Genomic DNA, 17,809 nt, shown 5'->3' with positions numbered 1-17,809 from the left:
TTTACAGTTTCTTCTAAAGGTTTAGAAGTGAGCTATTTAAAAAAAGACTAGTAAGTTTGGGACTTGAGCTGTTATTCTTTTTAAACTGACAGTGAAAGAAAATTACTATCTCAATCAATGCCTTGATGCATAGGACAAAAACGACTTTATAGTTTAAACATACTAAAATAACCAGTGTTAAATTCTTATAACTGTTTGGTGTCATTTAAATCTTTTCAATAAATGCATAGATTCATCTGGTTTAATTACTTTGATTTTTTTTGACAAGCAAGAAAGGCAGTACTTGAGGAAAACCCTTAACAGTATGATTCGGGCTAATGCGTAGCACTAGGTTTGTTATCAACAAGATGTATTAAAATGGAAACAATGAACTAGCAAAGCCATCTTGTGCATGGGATTATTAAATTCACAGTTTGCTGTTGCTAATTTGTTAGTAGGCTTCAGTTGTTTGAGAAAGCTCATACAAACTCATTTTGCAAAACCGATTATTAGATGAAATGCCCTCTGTCATTGCCTCTGGAGGAATAGCTCTGAATCAGGGCTGTGTCACAAATGGAATTAGCTGAATGATCTCAGTTCAATACCATCTACCTAACATAATTATGAAGATGATGCTGACATAATGAATAGGTTCTTCTCAGACAAATGTAGTCCCCTGGAGATAATGGAAATTCAGTGCAGGGCTGTTTGCTTTCTTTAGTTGATAGGAAGAGCTTGGACTTTACTAAAGTCAGTCCTTGTGGTTTTATCAGAATTGTGTTACTTTCAAGATTTGACAAAGTTCAGTCTAGTGACAGAGGTGGAATTGTAGAGCTATTTAGACTTGTTGGTTCTGGAAGATGTTCTCCCTCAAGTTACACTTCTTAAGCAGGTGCATTTTGTTCCTTTTGATGAAATACATGTTAACTATAGCACAACAGTTAGAGATAATACAGAACTAAATTCTTTCAGGTATCCAACAAAGAATATGGTGTTTTGTGGTCAGTGTTTCATGAGCAAACACAGGAACCAGCCTCTACAGTCGATTGTGCAGGATCCTTCCCGCCATTTTTTTCTTTTGATTCATAATGTTGTTCGTATTCATACTTGTGAGAAAATTTTCAGAAGAAAAATTGTTTCCATTTTTCAAATGCAATCGGTGAACCGTATACCAGTATGAGTCAAGGACAAATCATAATATTGAAGACAATTCTGTTATCAGATATTTAAAACAAAACTTGTTTATTAAACTACAGTCTCAGAATGAAAGCAATTAATTTAATGTCAATGTTAAGATTTTCAAAAGGAAAACTGTTGCCCAGTGTAAATTTCTGTTTCACCACCATGTTCTTGGAGCACTGTGAGAATCAAGAATATTTTTCTGTGGTGAGTCTTTATGGGTATTCAGTGACACTGTGAAGTACAGAAAACTGTAGCTCTCAGAGTGCTAGGCATTTTTCAGAGGCATTTATTTGGAAAGAATTTCTGTTGGAATGTAAGAAATAGTTTTCCTTGTGCAGTCAGCAATGTATATGTAGCACTTCATGTATAACAGACCAGAATCATAAAATATTTTTGCTGTTACAATGTGTCACTGGTTAGTATTTGTCTTGTATATATAATAAAATAACTATTCATTCTTTTAGGGCGAAAAAGGAGATAAAGGAGAACCAGGACCCGAAGGCATTCATGGAAGAGAGGTAAACTGAAAGAAAATGAAACAGTCAAGTTACAAACTTTTGGAGAGATGATTAAGCAATGAAGTTCAGAATTTATGTAAGGAGAGTGATGGATTTAGAAAATGTGTATGCCTGGAGAGTTAACGTCCACAAGATGAAAGGGCAAGAAAAAGAGATGCATTCAGATGAGATATGAGTTCTTAGGGCTTCAGTTGGACAGGAGAGCTTTGCACAAGGATGTAGTAGGCTTCATGATATTTCTGCTGAGGGTTCATGAGAGAAACTGAAACAAGTGTGGAGATTAATGCAGCACAATAAAGATGAGAATCATTCCTGATTGGATAATCTGCTGGAAAAGAGGGCATTTCTGGAGACAGGGCAACGCTATGCCTGGAGCTATGGCTTCTGAAAAAGAAAGTACACAGGCTGTTAGCCGTACCTGGATGAGAGCCATGGGTCACTCACTGTGCCATGTGGGTCGTGTGATAGAGAATTTGAGTTAAAATGTCACTTTTTTTTCTCTGCCAGATTTCACTGCCTGCTTAGTTAATTTGTCTGGTCCATATTTGAGGTAGAACATGAAACTGTGTCTAAAATTACTAGATAATCCTGATCATTGAGTTCACATTCAAGCTTGAACCTGAGCTAACACTGTAGACAAGCCCAGTAATAAACCTTACTTTTGCCTAATTTATTTATAATTTGGTTTTTATATATTAAACCAAGATGAGAGGGCAGAAAATCAGAACTTTTTTCAATGCAATACTGAAATGGCCAACCAGCATGACTTGAACAGCAAGATTTAAAAAAAAAAAAAAAAAATCGAGCCAGCAGTTTTCTTTATCCCTCTCTTCCCCTCCTGTCTCCTCCTTGACCTAGCTGAGGGTCAACCTGAGTGTAGGTTTTAATGCAGAATACTGTTGGCTCTCCAGTTGCAAAGCATCGCAGCTGAAGGTAGAGAGCATCTCACAGAGGGATCTGAACCTGACTATCCAAATTCTGTGGGGAATGACTGGCATTAGGACTGGAATCCAGATACAGGATTTGGAAAAAAACATTCAGCAAAACTTTTTTGAGCAACTTTACCAAAAGTATAACAGGGTTAGCATTTGACACAAAAATGCTATGACAGTCTAGCTGGGTCTACTGAAAATGCAGTAAAACAGGCTACATAATTATGACCTTTTTTTGTGTCATTTGGCTTTCTATGCACACCGTAACCATAAAAATATTTTTCCTACTTTAGGTTATTATAATTTAATGCTAGATAAATCAGACTATTTTTGACTAATAGTGGACATCTTCCATATGAAAACGTATACTATGTACTGAGCTGAAACTACATTTAGGTATTCAAAGAGGTATTTTCTTGTAGCCTGCCTGTCTGTAAAGGTGAACTGTATACTTCTGCCATGCATATATATATGCTGACAGCATGGAAAAAACACATCTGTGTTTCTTTCCATAGCTCTGGGGACATTTCTGTGTTGGTCTTACACGATCTCCTTTACTACATGGGATCTTGTTCCATAAACCTTTTAGGAAGAGTAAGGTATACCAAGTGTCTGGTGAACCCTAGAACATATTTGACATAGTGGCACTGTGAAAGTGTAAAATATCGAACCTTTATATTTTGAAATATTTACTGAGCTGTTGTAATGTGTCAAGAAATGGTAGATTATCATCATGGGAGCGGTCATTAAAACATTCTGGAAGTAAAATTGGACAAGTCAGTATAACATTATATTGTTTAAATCCACACGTAATTCCTTTTTAACAACATTTATATAAAATGCTTTGGATTCAGTTGTCACTGTGCATGGAGATGCCACTCATTAAATTTAAAGGACTGTGTATCATTAAATCTTGGTTGCTGTCAGTGTCTCTCAAGCTCATTCTGCATACAGAAATGTAACATCTGATATTTCTGAAATAATCAAGTTAATCTGCTTACATGGATGTAATCTGCAGTGCTGTATAAAGAAAGCCTGAAAACACTTAAAGCTAGTGGTATCGGCTGCTGGCAGCTGTTGTCGCTGCCTGGGGGAGTGAAGGTTTCTGTACTCGCAAGTGGAGAGCTTGAAAATGATGACTGAACATTTATCTTGCACAAATGGTAGAAACATATTTGATTTTATTTTAATCAAAACCAGGGAAGTAGGTGTCACAGAACAGTTTTGCTTACTGTTACTACTTCTGTTTTCGTAGCTGTACAAAAAGTTCTTGCTAGAATGAAGTAGCATGACAGAGGGGAAGCCAGACCTGATTTGGAGACTAGGCTTTCTCTAATGATGAAGAGATACCTAAAAAGTTTGTTTCCCTCATCCCTCACTAGTTGTGCTAACTGGGTCAGTTAATCTCATTGAGATCCAGGTTTGGATGCAGGAACTGTGGATATATTTAACTGCTCTGCACATCTCCCAGTTTATCACTCCAGGAATCTGAGCCAAGATCTACAATGCTGTGTCCCAGTCTGGGACATTATTCAAAATCAATCTGACAACATGAATATTTGCTATAAATACTAGTAATGTGGTTGCCATTGTTTTTAGCTTCTTAAAGAGTAGTTATAAATAACAATAAATTACTGATGTAGTCCTCCCGTGGTATGTGTTCACATTACATCTGTAAGCAGGTATTTGCCTGTATAAAATGAAGAGCCAGTTTGCTTGAGTAGTATCGCTGTTTTATTCCTTGAGACTTTTTTAGCCACTTGACGTTAGTAATACTGTCATTTGTATCACTGTAACAAGTGGAGCTTCGTAGACACTGTCTGAAAGAAATCCTGATAAATACGGTTTCTTCTCCATCACACTCATATCTCATATGGAATAAGGACAAATTTGCAATACAAATATCCATGAAGCTATCTGTGGAATAAGATCTGTTATATTCATACAATTGTCAGTTGAACTGAAATGGAAAGAAAATGAAACTTTTAGCCTCTTCTTAGAGTCATGTCACTTTCTTGATCAGTGGTGCAGATAGGCAGTGCATACCATGGGATACTACCATTTATTGTTTTGCTGACATAAAAGAAATTCTTCAGCAAAAGAAAGTGAAAACAGAAAGTTTTATCATCTATCAGTTTGTGTCACGCATAGCTAAGGGAAGAATAGAGTCTTTTTTGTAAATTGTAAAAAAAAAAAAAAAAAAAAAAAGGTAAGAAATTGGACTTTAAAATCTAATCTACAATTTCTACAGCATTAAGCCAAATGACTCACTAATAATGTGGTTTTTTCTCCTGCTGGGGCAGGTGATACCCTAAGTTTTTAAAAACTTTCCTACATAAAATGCTGTTACTCCTTACATACCTGGTGTTGAAGGATGGGCCTCTGAATTCAGTGAGCAATGAAAAAAATCACTGGTTTTCAATGGAAACACAGAAAACATATCGGACATTTTTAATTTTATGCTTATAGGCAAAGGTGAACAGAAGTATGAATATTTTTAAAGGGTTCCAGTGTCTTGATATGATAGCAACAGTTGTTTACCTTCACGCCCTTGTGGCCAGTCTCTCTAATCTTGAACTCTCTTAGTATTAGCAATGTAAGTAAATATTTGGATATGAAGGGAAGAATTCTATTGCTTGAAAGTAAGAAATTAGTAACGATATTTAATTATATCTAGAGTTTCAGGATTCTGTTAGGAACAATAGTATAAGGAGATAGAAGGCATTGCTCAGGATCTGGAAAATTCTAGCAGTGCAGCAGTTTGAAGTTTTTGAATGACATTGGTGAGAAAAGAGCAATGGCAACATTACCAGTTTATGTCTCGTGTACTTTTAAATAGTATATAGGAGCTTTGAAAACACTTTGCTAAATTAGAAAAGTTATCCCAACATATACAGCTTGGTGTTGTACAGCTGACCCGGAAGCTGTTGTTTTAATTTCGATTTTAAGACTGCTCTGTGGAGAAAGTGTGGTTCTGTTGTCTTACTTGTTTAGAGTATTTCCAAGTTTTATAACTCGGTAGAGATTGTTGATTTGATCTATAATAGTTTGGTTGCACATTGTTGGTTAGTGTGTTAGATTGTTTACTGTATTTCCAGTGCTTTAGATAACATGTGTTGTTCTAGGATATTTTAACTTGAAGTTTTTCCAAACAGTTGTCTTTCAGAGTGAAAAACCTGTTCTCCTCAAAAGATTATGCTAATCTTACAGCATTTTCCATTGCCACGTGCATGCACAACTAGGTGCATTTCCAGTGGGCAATGCTTGGCTGCTACAAGAGCTGCTGGAGTCCTCTGGTTGGGGTCCAGCTGATCTTTGCATTTTTTTCATTGGGAAGAGCACCTGTCATCAGCTGCCAGTACATTTTACCTGTTTCATTTGTTTTCTGTGTCGATGTATAAGCACTGGCTGCTGTTCACTCTCTCCCTGAGAAAATTTTCAGTGTTTGGTACAGTTTTCTCAGGCCTCGGTGAATCTGCTACACCATGTTAAGTCAGAATTCATCAAGGAAAGCATTAGGGCACAAAAAGCATGTTTTACTTGGAGGGAACACTTGACATAACAATTTTCCTAATGTTCCTGAACTCTAGAGTTTTCTTATTGATAATTTCATGCAAAGCTAACAATTCAGTTATTTTGGTGCTCTTTTTCAGACTTTTCTGATCAAATTCATGTCTGCTGTTATGATAAACATTTTGTCTCAGGGTGAGAGGTTAATGCACTTCTCAGATATTTCCCAGCTGTGAATGAGTAAGTAACTGATAGCAGCTGTGAAAAGGCTGTGGGCCCTGTCTTCTAACACTACTGGTGAGGATTGCATTGTGGCTGATATCTGTCTCTTCATCTCAGTAGTTTGTCTTCAATGGGCTGTTAAACAGAACCCTGGTTCTTGAGGCCCTTGGTCCCTCTGGTCTCCAGTTCATATGAAAACCCTTCAATCCAGCTGTCTGCTGCCAGGCAGTGTAAGACTTAGAAACTCTGGCAGCTCTGTATTTCCCAGTAAGCTTCCTGTTTTTTCCCTAGCTTTCTTGAGGCTTCTGTGTTCGCTCCCAGATCAGCTCATTGTCTGTCTACTGCTGAAAGTCTTCCTCAAACTTCCCTGGCCTGTCATTCAAATCCCCCTTGTTGGGCTGCAGAGGTTTTATCACAGGGATTGCCAGCTAGTTGGTCTTGGCTGGAGAGAGGTCTGCACATTAAACCCTTACAAATCCTTTGTGTGACATTTAGACCCAGCTGAACATCATAGTGTCAACATTAAAAGCAACAAATGAGTCTGCAAGAAAATGTAATTTACAGCAGCAGACTCCTTTAAATTACAGGATGCTTTCCCCATCCTGTGCAAGCACCAACACATGTTTTCCTTTTAATATAACCCCTTTAGGTTATATGAGAGTACTCACAGAAGGTGTATACTTGGTTTGAGTTGTTGCTGTCGTTTGATGGGCAGGTTAGCTGATACTCCTAGGGGCTATCCTCCTTCGTAAGGTAGTTCCTGAGACACTGCAGGCATATGGGATGTGATTTCCCAGCACAAGCAGCAAGCTGTGAATCATCTGTTCTCTTCATCTTCTGTCCTTTTTGCTAGTGATAGTAGTAGTACTGGTTTGCAGATCACCGTGTTGACTCAAAAGAATTGACTTAGGGGAAAATATTGGTTTGTTCCCTTTTCTCTTAAAATCTTTGACTCCTCTGATCTTATCCAAATGACTGAAAACAGGAAGTGAAAAACCGTTTCGTTTTCTGGTTCTGGTTATACCTGGCACTTCTTTTGAATGAATAAAATGTTCTCAGTCTTGGTAAGGAGCATATTTACTGCACCACTAAGTTATTTTTTTTTCACCATGGACCTCCAGAGCACAACAAACATTGTATGAGATTGTTGCTGGTTTAAAAGGAAAATTCAAATAGACAAACTGTTGCCTTTTATGCCAGTAGTATTGGGACCATTAATAAAATCCCATCCTTTGAAGCATTTGTGAAATCGTGGTCCTTTTTAGAGCTTTAAAGCACAATTACTGGTTTTTAGTTGTTTTCTTTTCCTAATCCAGTTGGTTTTGTAGCCTGGCTAAGACTACAGTAAACTAATATAACAGAAAAGTCTGGTTAAATATTTGTCAAGAATAGCGTCAACCAATATGGTAACTTCTCCTTTAAATTCCTTCTGCCAGAAGGAATACCATTGTCATTCCCTTCCAAATAAAAAGCCTGCCTCTAGTTTAATCTTTCCACCACTGGCTCCAATTTTGCTGGCTTTACACCCTTATTGATATTTGTGATAGACTTCTTGCAGTAATTTCTCTGTTGGCCAGCAATTGTGTTACAATAATACCTGTCATCTTATATCTATATAACATTTCTTATTTCTGCCATTTCTCATGTTGTTATCTTGTTAGCCTTGAGTTGGCCTTATACATGCATATCCTAATGCTTACTTTACATTTTGGCATCCATAGAGGAACCATAATGTAAGTTTATTCTGACCTGTAAAAAGACCAAGCTGTAGTCCTTACAGAGGAGAAAAAGTACTTGCCGAAGATTGTTCATGAACTCACATATATTGCTCCCAAGAACCTAGAATTAGATCGAGGTGGAATTCAATAATTCATTTATCGTCTGTTACGAGAGCTGCTGGAAGTTTTACTCAGTTCTTGAATTTCTGGCAAATCTGGTAACAGACTCCTTAGATCAATAGAAATTTGTTGTTTTCAAAACTGAGCTTGTTCTCCTAAAATATTGCAGAAAACAAGCTTTTCTAATTTAAAGCTTAATCTAAAATCATCCAAATTATATCTGTTTAGATAAGCACATCCATTTTACTGAAGCATCCTGTTCTAGTCTCTGCTAGAGACAGGATACTCTACTGTACTGTGCTGGAAGGGGCTACAGATTTGACTTAACACAGGAATTCTTATGTCTCATGTCATTTCAGAGGCAGGCAGCAGCAACTAAACCACTCAGCAGCTTTAAAAGGGTGGTTGTAGGAAGAATAGGCATGGTGCAGTACCAGATGTGTTTTTGCAAGCATTCACTGTCTGGAACTTATTAAGATGATAATATTTTTAAAATATATACATATATAACGTGTAGAAAACCAAGAAATACTTCTAATGGGATAGCTTTTTAAGCTTTTTTTTTTTTTTTTTTTTCTGATACTATTTTTCTTTCTTGGGGCTTTAAACTGCAAAGGAAAGCTAATTAAAGTATTTTAAAATAAATACTTTATATAAAAACTTTCCTGGGTACTCAAAAATCCTGCTTCAAACACTGTAAGGCTTGTTGTCGAATATGTAGTTTCCCCTTGTCCTTTGTACGTGAGGTCCACTTCTGCGGTCGTCATCTCTGCAGTAGCTGTCAGACTGCATACCTCACTGAGGTGCACTGCAGGAACACTACTAAAAGCTTTAAACACACCAATTAGGAAAAAAAAAGAGGTTGATAGTTTGACAGTGCATGGCTTAGGTTCAGTATCTTTCATCTGCATTTGTCTTTTCTTTCCAGTGGAGACACACACAGATATATCACCATCTATGAGTTGCAGACTTTTTTTTTGCCCTTGTCTTTTCTCTTCTGTAAATACACAGCCTAAGAGCTGATTCTTAAACTCAAATGTATTGTTCCACTGCTAATTTGCTAATACTGATTTTGAAACAAATCCGTACAGTTTGGATACCTGAAAAATCCCTAAAATGGCTTTTTAGAATACGGAGTCGTTGTGTTTTATGCAGTCTTTCAGAAAGAGGTAAAAAGTAAAATGTAATAAATGGAGACAATGTTAAGACTATGTCATCAATATGCAGATTGTAAAAAGAAAGCAATTTTTTGGCTTGGTTTTTGAATCCATCTGCCTATTACATTTTTTAAGTTCAAACAGCAAAACTACTTCTGATTTAACTATTACATATTTGGCAAGCTTAATAAAGGACAAATCAAAGCTAAATCAGGGGTATTTACAACAACCACAAATTTAATCCAAAGTGGGTACTTAAATGCTCATATAGTTCTAAATGATGTTCCTTCCAGATGGTGAATTAATGTAATTTTAGCAGGAAGTGAAGTTGCACAAATATGCAGTATTTAGAACACTCACTGATTTAATGTTTCTGTACCCACCAAGGCACAGATGTTACTTATCATTTTCATGCCAATTGTCTCTATCCTTCCAATTATTGCAAACTGAGGAAGAGAGTTTGTAAGGGGAAAAAAGGGGGCTGGGAAGAGCTTAAGTTAGTAAACCCTGATTCAGATGTAGATGAATCTTTTCTGTCCTTGACCTATTACTGACCGCAGTAATAACAATGCTGGCCTACTTGTGGAGTATCTCATTATGATTCGGTCCTGTATTGCCTATGTGTTTGCCATTTGTTTCTGAGTAAAATCTTTGAACCTATAGAATTGTCTCTGACTTACAACATACATGCTCTCCTGTCGCATGCCTCTAAAGCAGTCATCAGAGGGAAGGCACAAGACAAATCTCTCTGCTTAAACAAAAAGGAATTCCTGGTAGGTTGGTCCAGCATCAGAATTAAGTTTGGTCCTTACTGCAGAATGGCTTGAATTTGCTGGGCATATTTCAAAATGTCTCGCTTTTCCATGTGTTTTGCAGCAAGGAGAAGACAACAAAGATTATGTGCTGGTTGCTAAAGGGTTTTTTGTGGGTGCTTCTGGTAAGACATGTTAGTAGAATGGCTGTATCCTAGAGGGTAGATTCAGACTGGATATAAGGAGGAAATTTTTTACAATGGGAGTGGTGAAACATTGGAACAGGTTGCCTAGAGAGGCTGTGGATGCCCCCTCCTTGGAAACATTCAAGATCAGGTTGGATGGGGCTCTGAGCAAACTGATCTAGCTAAAGATGTCCCTGCTGATTGCTGGGAGATTGGACTAGATGACCTTTAAAGGTCCTTTCCAACCCAAACCGTTCTATGATTCTGCAATTGTGAAATTGCTGCATGTGCGATGTGTAAGACTAGGCAGTATTATCTGCCTCTCTAGCTGAAGGCAGAACTGAGGAGGAAGGTATGAATGACTCGATTATTTCTCTCATTGCCTTTTGAACACTGGTGAAGATCAATGTTGGAGGATGTGCAGCAGCTCTGAGCCGTACCCTGCTGTAGCTCATCAGCATTACTACTTGAAGCATAGAATCGACAGCTTTCTGTCCTCATCTGCCTCTTTCCCAACTTTAGCAGAAGTTAAGTTAATGTACTTTCTCTAGTATTCTATTTTATCTTTTTCAGCCATGCAAGACACAGACCTACTGGGACTGCAAAAGAGCTTTGCATTTCTACATGCTACTTGCCATAACGGGGCACAATCAAGTAGATAGTTTGGCTTTGCATGTTTAATTATGTATTGAAGACACATGCAGTCTTTGATAGATGTTCCTCCATTCACAAAATAATGAAAATAAAGAAGTATGAGATAGTAGTACTGATACTGTGACAATATTTTAAGGCTTAGTTGGTTAGTATACACTTATCCACAACACTACAGGATTTTGTCCAATGCTTTCCAATGCTTTCCACAGATGAGAACAAATACACATTTTTCTTCTTTGCCCAGGGACTAAAAGGTGACCCTGGTAGTCCTGGTGTGGCTGGTCCTAAAGGAGAAAAGGTACTTTTTTATCTGTACGGTTAAATGTATATGTGAGCGTACATGATATTTCTTCATTATTGAACACATTGCCTTACAGACATGTAACAAACACCCACTGCTGCCATTTGTGTAGCTTAAGTGATGAAGAATATGAATATAGACTAACTGTAAATATGGAAGACTAGTACTCTTTATCACACAAATTTTGAAAGGAATTCAGAGCATGAGCCTAAATCTGATGTTCTGAATTGCTCTCTGGGTGCTCTGATTTGCTCCCATGGACTGAACCTGAAGGTCTCACAGCATGATTCGTACCTCAGCAACCTAATTCTGTGAACATTTTACACAGTCAGATGTCTTTACATATGTGAGCTGTCACACTGACTTCAGTGGCCACCTTGTGCATGTAAGTTGCAGCTTGTATTTTAACATATGCAAATGTGTTTTGAAGGATTGCTTTTTTTAAGCTGTAATTCATTTATGCAGAGGCCTGCCATTTTTTTTTTCCCATTTAACCTGTGGTGAACTGTGTACATCTATGCCATTACTGAAAAAGAATCTTGCTTTACTTATGTATTTTCATAATTGGAGCATGTTTGAGGATTATCCTGAATTTACTTCTGCAGTGGTGCATGTCCTCTAAAATGCCTAGAGGTTAAATATGTGTAACTAAAGAGATTGCTGATTTATTTACTCTGCTGTTTTAAATAGGGAGACACAGGACCTCCAGGACCAACTGCCCTGAGTGTAAGTACATGTAAAACGAAAACGTATTGAAAGATTAAAGAAAATCACTAAGAAAGTTTAGTTTTTAGCTTATTTGCTTTGTAAATACTTATTAAATTTGTATCTTAAATTATTAAATTTAAGAGCCAAGTCCCTCTCTTTACAATGCCTCTGCATTTTCTATATGAATTGTGAAGCAGGGAAAAGGGAATTTAATAAATATTAAAAAAATAAGCATATTTAAAACATCTTGTTTCCTACCAAATGCTAGCAAGAATATTGGGGGGTTTATTCTGTGTATAGGTAGTATAGGCTGGTTAAAGTGAAAGAATTCCCTTGCTATTTTTAGTGAAAAACATTTTTTATTAAAAGCTTGCAAAACTAATTAATGCTTTTTAAGGTATTGTAAATGTTCTGTTGCCAGCTTATTTTATTAAGTACTTAGTTATGGGTGCAATGCCCTATGTACAAAACAGTATTTTATATATATATATAGCATGCATATGTTCAAATTTGACACACAGGACTGTATTTTCATAAAGTTAAGGATGTAGAGACACATCCAGCAGCCAGATAGATGTGAGGCTGCTAGAGCTCCTTGCCCTCCAGTCCAACTGGTAGTGGGACTGAGCGTGCATTCCCAATAGGCACACATACAACACATATAGACAGGTCTGTCCACACAGGTCAACAGATGGACACTCTCGGCACTCACACAAACACAAACAGCACCAACAGCCTCATCCTCTTACCCTCTCTGGCTGATCATGATGATGGTCTGGTACTGGGAAATACATGCATATATACAATGGGTATCCCCCTACCAGCTGAGTTGAGGCACAGCCTAACCAGCAGATGCCCCTGCTCCTGTTCTCTCCAGTTACTCGCACACACCTCCCTGCCTCCTGCTGAGGATCACAGCCCCACTCCAGTTGCTGGTGTAGAGCGGCTCACGCACAGACACCTGTGCAAAAACACATTTATACATACACACACACGCACCTGTATATTCCTCTGGCTTCCAGGTCATTTCACCTACTCACTAGCTAGTCTGGCTTGATATTCAGTCTTGATCACACACACAGTCGCATGCCTGCGCTCACTCCATTCGTTGGTAGCGCAAAGGCATACACTGTTGTCTTTTATGAAACATGTCATATGCTTCTGGTTCTTTGCATTACATGATAATGCTGCTACCGATAATAAAAGTAATTAAAATAATTTCACTATTGGCTTAATTATAGTCCATTTAAATTGCAGTGATCGAATAGGTCTAATAATTTGAGGATAACATGTGCCTTGGTATGAAGCATTCTTTATCCAGAAAAAGAGGTTGCAAAATTCTTTTTATACAGAATAGAAAATTGTTTAGAGTTTGTCCTCCTTTCAAACACTTGTAGAGTTGTGTGTCACGGTCTTGACATCTATACAGTCTTTTTATCTTCAGTAATGACCAGGTATACATAATAAACACAGACTGGAAAGGAAAAAGAAATGTAATGTTATAATGATGGAAAATCGCTTACTAGATTCTTACTAACAACAATATTTTAATAATTTAGGAGGTTTTTACGGTTTCTACAATTCTCAGAGGAAATAAAAATCTGACAGGTATCTTCCTTCATTTCTTTATACAAAAAATCTGCGTTAGACTCAGGAAGTAGCAAATTTCGTCGCTAATTCATTTATTCCATTTCCTGTACTTTACCAGCAAAACAGAATATGTGAGGTTAGGCTTGATGATTAGTTGTATTTCAAGTACCAAGGAAAGACTTCTTGAGTGTGGATCTAAGTTTCTTTGCGAGGATCTGGTAATACCTGTGCAGCAGAAATGTAATCCTAAACAAACTCCATAAAAACTATCATTTATAGTGTAAATGAATATATATTGTCTTTTTACTCTTTTATTTCCAAGACTGCAGCAGCAAGAATCTCCAGTAAATCTAACAAACGTTGAATAATGTAACTGGAAACCTATCCCATAAAAATAAATTCTACTCCAGGTTTCAAAATTAAGTTGCCATGCTTTGTGGTACTTGTTTTTTGCAGTATCTTGATTTCCTGGAAATGAATTAGTACTGTGTCCCCACAGCAGTGTCTCTTTGCTACAGTTCATGCCTTGCTAGAGGTCATCAGGGCCAATTATGTCCTTCAGTTCTTGAATACACAGTCAAAATGTGTGTTGAAAGAGTTAACAGAGAAATATTTTCAGTAAACAACCTTGATTCTAGAATTATTGCTGCAATAGATGGAGTGGAGTAGATCTTGCTTCAGATAGATTCTTAGGGGCCTTGAAGGGATTGTTGAAATAGAAACAGGATACTTCTGAAGATAGGACACAGGAAAAAGAATAGAGGATACCTACTTTCTGAGCACTATAGGACCATAGAATGGTCCTTTCAAGCATTTCTTGTGTAAATGGTGGAAAAATGACTACATCCATTCTGATAGCAACACCTGGATATGTTAGGCCTGTTTCAAATGTATTCATTGTCTTCAGTTGCAGTCATGGACACATAGCTCTCCTAAGAGTCATACTCAGAGGTTAGTAGTATTACATCGAAAATCAGAAGCTTCTTTCAAATTGACTGAACTTACTCCTTCTGTACCTCAAGTGATTCACTTGCGTGAAATGGACTGTCAAAGAATTACCATTCTTCGATTATAAAATGCTGTGCAAATGTTTCAGTTCAGCTGTTCAGGCATAGCAAGATGTCTCTGTGTTGGTATATCCACTGATGGTCATCTTCACAATTTTTAACAGGAAACATTTAAATCTTAGAAAAGCAGAAATGAGTGTTCAGAGGGATGTTATTAACTGATGTACTGAAACATTTTTTGTGTAGCTTCTAACTGAGAGAAGAGAGAAGAGTGAATTGGTTTAGCAGTTTGAAGACAGATCACAACACTGCAGGAATATATGGCCCAGCAGGAAGGCTTTCTGCGTTTCTGTTGGCAAGACCTAAAAGATGAATGACATGAACGATGGTGGCACAGGGGAAATCCAGTCTTCAGGGTTGTTTTATTTGTGTGACTTCTGGGTGGCTGTGACTCTTACGATACATAATCACAAAAAGAAGATGTCATATCTCACTGTGAATTAGTAGTAGGTCAGATAATATCAAGGTTCATGTGTCACTGAATGAGAACTTACTATGTCAGGACCATTCTTGCTGTTACAGCCAAAATGTGACATCAGTGTTTCAGTTATGAACCCTGTTAAAGTTTTAAAATGTTCCATTCATTTGGGACTCACGCATAATGTCATAAGTTTATCCTATACTTATAGTCATTTTTAGTTTTTCCTGATGTGAAAATGAATTATTTATTTTTTGCAAAATGTAAAATTAATTATTATGCTGGGGGGCAGGGAGGGAAGAGGAGTGAATATAATGACACACCATTAGAGGTAAGTCCAAAATGCATTTGGGCAGGGAGGCAGGGAATATTGAAAAGGACTTGGCTTGCTCAAACAGGGCCTGGGTCATTGACCTTCTGCCCTAGTGCAATTGCATATTGTGACAGGTAGGAAATGATGCCATTACAGGGCTCTGCTCCTCTGTGCAGCTTTTCTATTCGTATGTATTTCCATAGAAATCGTACACCAGTGGAATAAGCTGGAGAAGGTCTACCGTATATGTTGATCCTCGTATAAACTAGAGCATTAGCAGCGTTGTGCAGGCCCAGAGCATTCTCTCCACACACAGACCTGCACTATGGTCCTGTCCTCAGTGTGGGGAGAGTGAAGGTGGTAAAAAGCTGGGGCTGCTTCACTGCAGGCATTCCCAAACAGCTGGTTGGCAGTACTTCAGTCTGCATAGACTTGTCTGTAGGTAATCTACAGAAGCATGTAACAGTAAGTAGTAGAGACTCTTGTTTTTTCATTTGTCTGTGCTATTGGTACCTGTGAAAGTCTGAGATGTCAGTGACCCCATGTCTAAATATGTGTGGGCATCCCTGAACTCTAGGAAATCCCTTGCTGCTCAAAAGCACAGTGAGCACTGCAGTCCAACATGAAAAAATGCAGAAGACAATTAAGTTATTGGTACTTTGAGGAAAATGGTGTATTTTAAAAGTGTTCAACTGACAGATACAGCCATTATAGTCACTGTAAGGAATGAGGGGTACTTGGGGGCAGCATGTATGGCAGGATTCATAAATACCCAACAGCTGTAACAACCTATCAGGTGGATGCCAAAACTGCAAAACAGGGGAAATGATACCACTGCTTTTTTAAGATGCAAAAAATGATTATATGCATTTGAAATGGAAATTTCATAGCTCAGAAAGTACATTGCTCTGGGAAAGAAAAAGAAAAAAAGAAGGGTAGATCTCTGAACACTCCTATTTGATGTCATTTAACAGAAAATCTCTACCGAAATCTTAAAGTGTGCACACTTAACAAAACTTCTCACTTGCAGTAACAGCAGAGAATTCAGAAAGAAATTGTGTTTGTCTGACTGTACGGTTCTACAGTGAATAGCATTAGAATTGCAGCCCATGTGTTTCTGTACATTTCTTTAAGACAGGTACAGAAGTCTTGTTAATACAATTCCATCATTCTTGCATGGTGAATGAGAGGGGAAAAAAAGAAACAGCATTGTAGTGCTAAATATGCTAAGCTGTAAAAAGAAATGTATAACAAAAATTATAGGCTTTATGTAGAATCCTAATGAAATTAGTAATTTCGGTAGTATATTTGATTCGTGCATTATTCATACAAATACATTTTAGTGGTTTGGTTCGTCAACTTTGACATATACGTGCATATTTAAGCACTTTTAGTAAGGATGTAAAGTTTTTCTGTGTTTCCATGGAGTCAGTTAATGCTACACAAGTCAAGACAATTTGTATATTTTGCCCCCATAGTTATGGTGGTAGTTTTATGGGGGTAGTCCAAAGTCATGATTGATTCTCATGCTTTCTTTATGCTGTGTTTAATTTCTCTGGTGTGTTCTTTTTGAATTGCTCTGTAAGTTCTTGATGTCTCTTTTTGTTAGTACTTTTCAAGTATCTTATAATACATAGTGGGAATATATTTTGAACTTTTCTCCCTAATTATGACCACTTTATGCAGGAATATGTTTAGTCTTTAAAACTTTTAAGTTCCCTGGTAAATTGTACTGGAGCCAAGGAGCCTTCAGAGGATAAACGTGAGGGATTATACTGCTCTGTTGTGTGGTTTTGTCAAAATGTAGATTTTAGTGGCAGAAGCTGGGGACTGTTTTCTGCAGGGGCACAGCTGGCTCCACAGCTTGCCCGCTCTGGTATCCCCAGCTTAAGCCTGTGCATGCCGTATGAGAAGAGTGACAGGTGAGGGAAGGTAGCGCAGCCATCTCTCGTAAAATGTATGATAACTATTCCTCTTGCCACTTGATATGCTGCTTTTAGTTCCTGAGGAAAACGAGCGTCCATCCGTACGTTCCTGTGAACCGATCCCTTTCAGGAGTTATAAAATAGTCATCCAGATGGCACCAAGTGTTTATGCAGAAGCCGAGGCTTAAGTCGGTCACAGCGAGAAGTCCCCAAGACTTGCTTACTAAACAGATAGTTGGAATGTTGGCTCCTAGGTCTGGTTAAATAGAGCTAAAGGAAGCTGGAGCACAAGTGCGGCACAGAGGTGGCTGCAGGAGGAAGCTGCAGATTCAGGCCCAGGCAAGTTCTGTCATCGCTTTTAGCTCTACCCTCCCTAAACAAACATCAGCGACAGATTATGCAGCTTTCCCCTCAGAGCTTCAACAGTTATTCATGTAAAGCTAAGATTCACTTTTGGCAGTGTTACCTAGGAATTTCACAGATTTATTTGATGCTGTACTTAGGTCATAGTGTAATTATTTGGCATTTATACAGGCTCCGAAGAGGAGGCATTTGGTA

General features: G+C 37.8%; 1 protein-coding gene across 1 annotated transcript in view; it reads left to right on the top strand.

The window, feature by feature from the left end:
• Nucleotides 1-17,809, top strand: part of COL19A1 (collagen type XIX alpha 1 chain) — a 198,961-nt gene that overhangs the window by 94,789 nt on the left and 86,363 nt on the right. Inside the window, exons 12-14 of the mRNA XM_086461493.1 lie at nucleotides 1,626-1,679; nucleotides 11,174-11,227; nucleotides 11,921-11,956. Coding sequence (XP_086317619.1) covers nucleotides 1,626-1,679; nucleotides 11,174-11,227; nucleotides 11,921-11,956 — 144 coding nt within the window. The remainder of the gene's footprint in view (nucleotides 1-1,625; nucleotides 1,680-11,173; nucleotides 11,228-11,920; nucleotides 11,957-17,809) is intronic.

Source organism: Leptosomus discolor, chromosome 2 (assembly GCF_034619465.1).
Source record: "Leptosomus discolor isolate bLepDis1 chromosome 2, bLepDis1.hap2, whole genome shotgun sequence".
Classification (NCBI taxonomy): Eukaryota; Metazoa; Chordata; class Aves; order Leptosomiformes; family Leptosomidae; genus Leptosomus; species Leptosomus discolor.
This window is presented reverse-complemented; position numbering and strand designations above follow the sequence as displayed.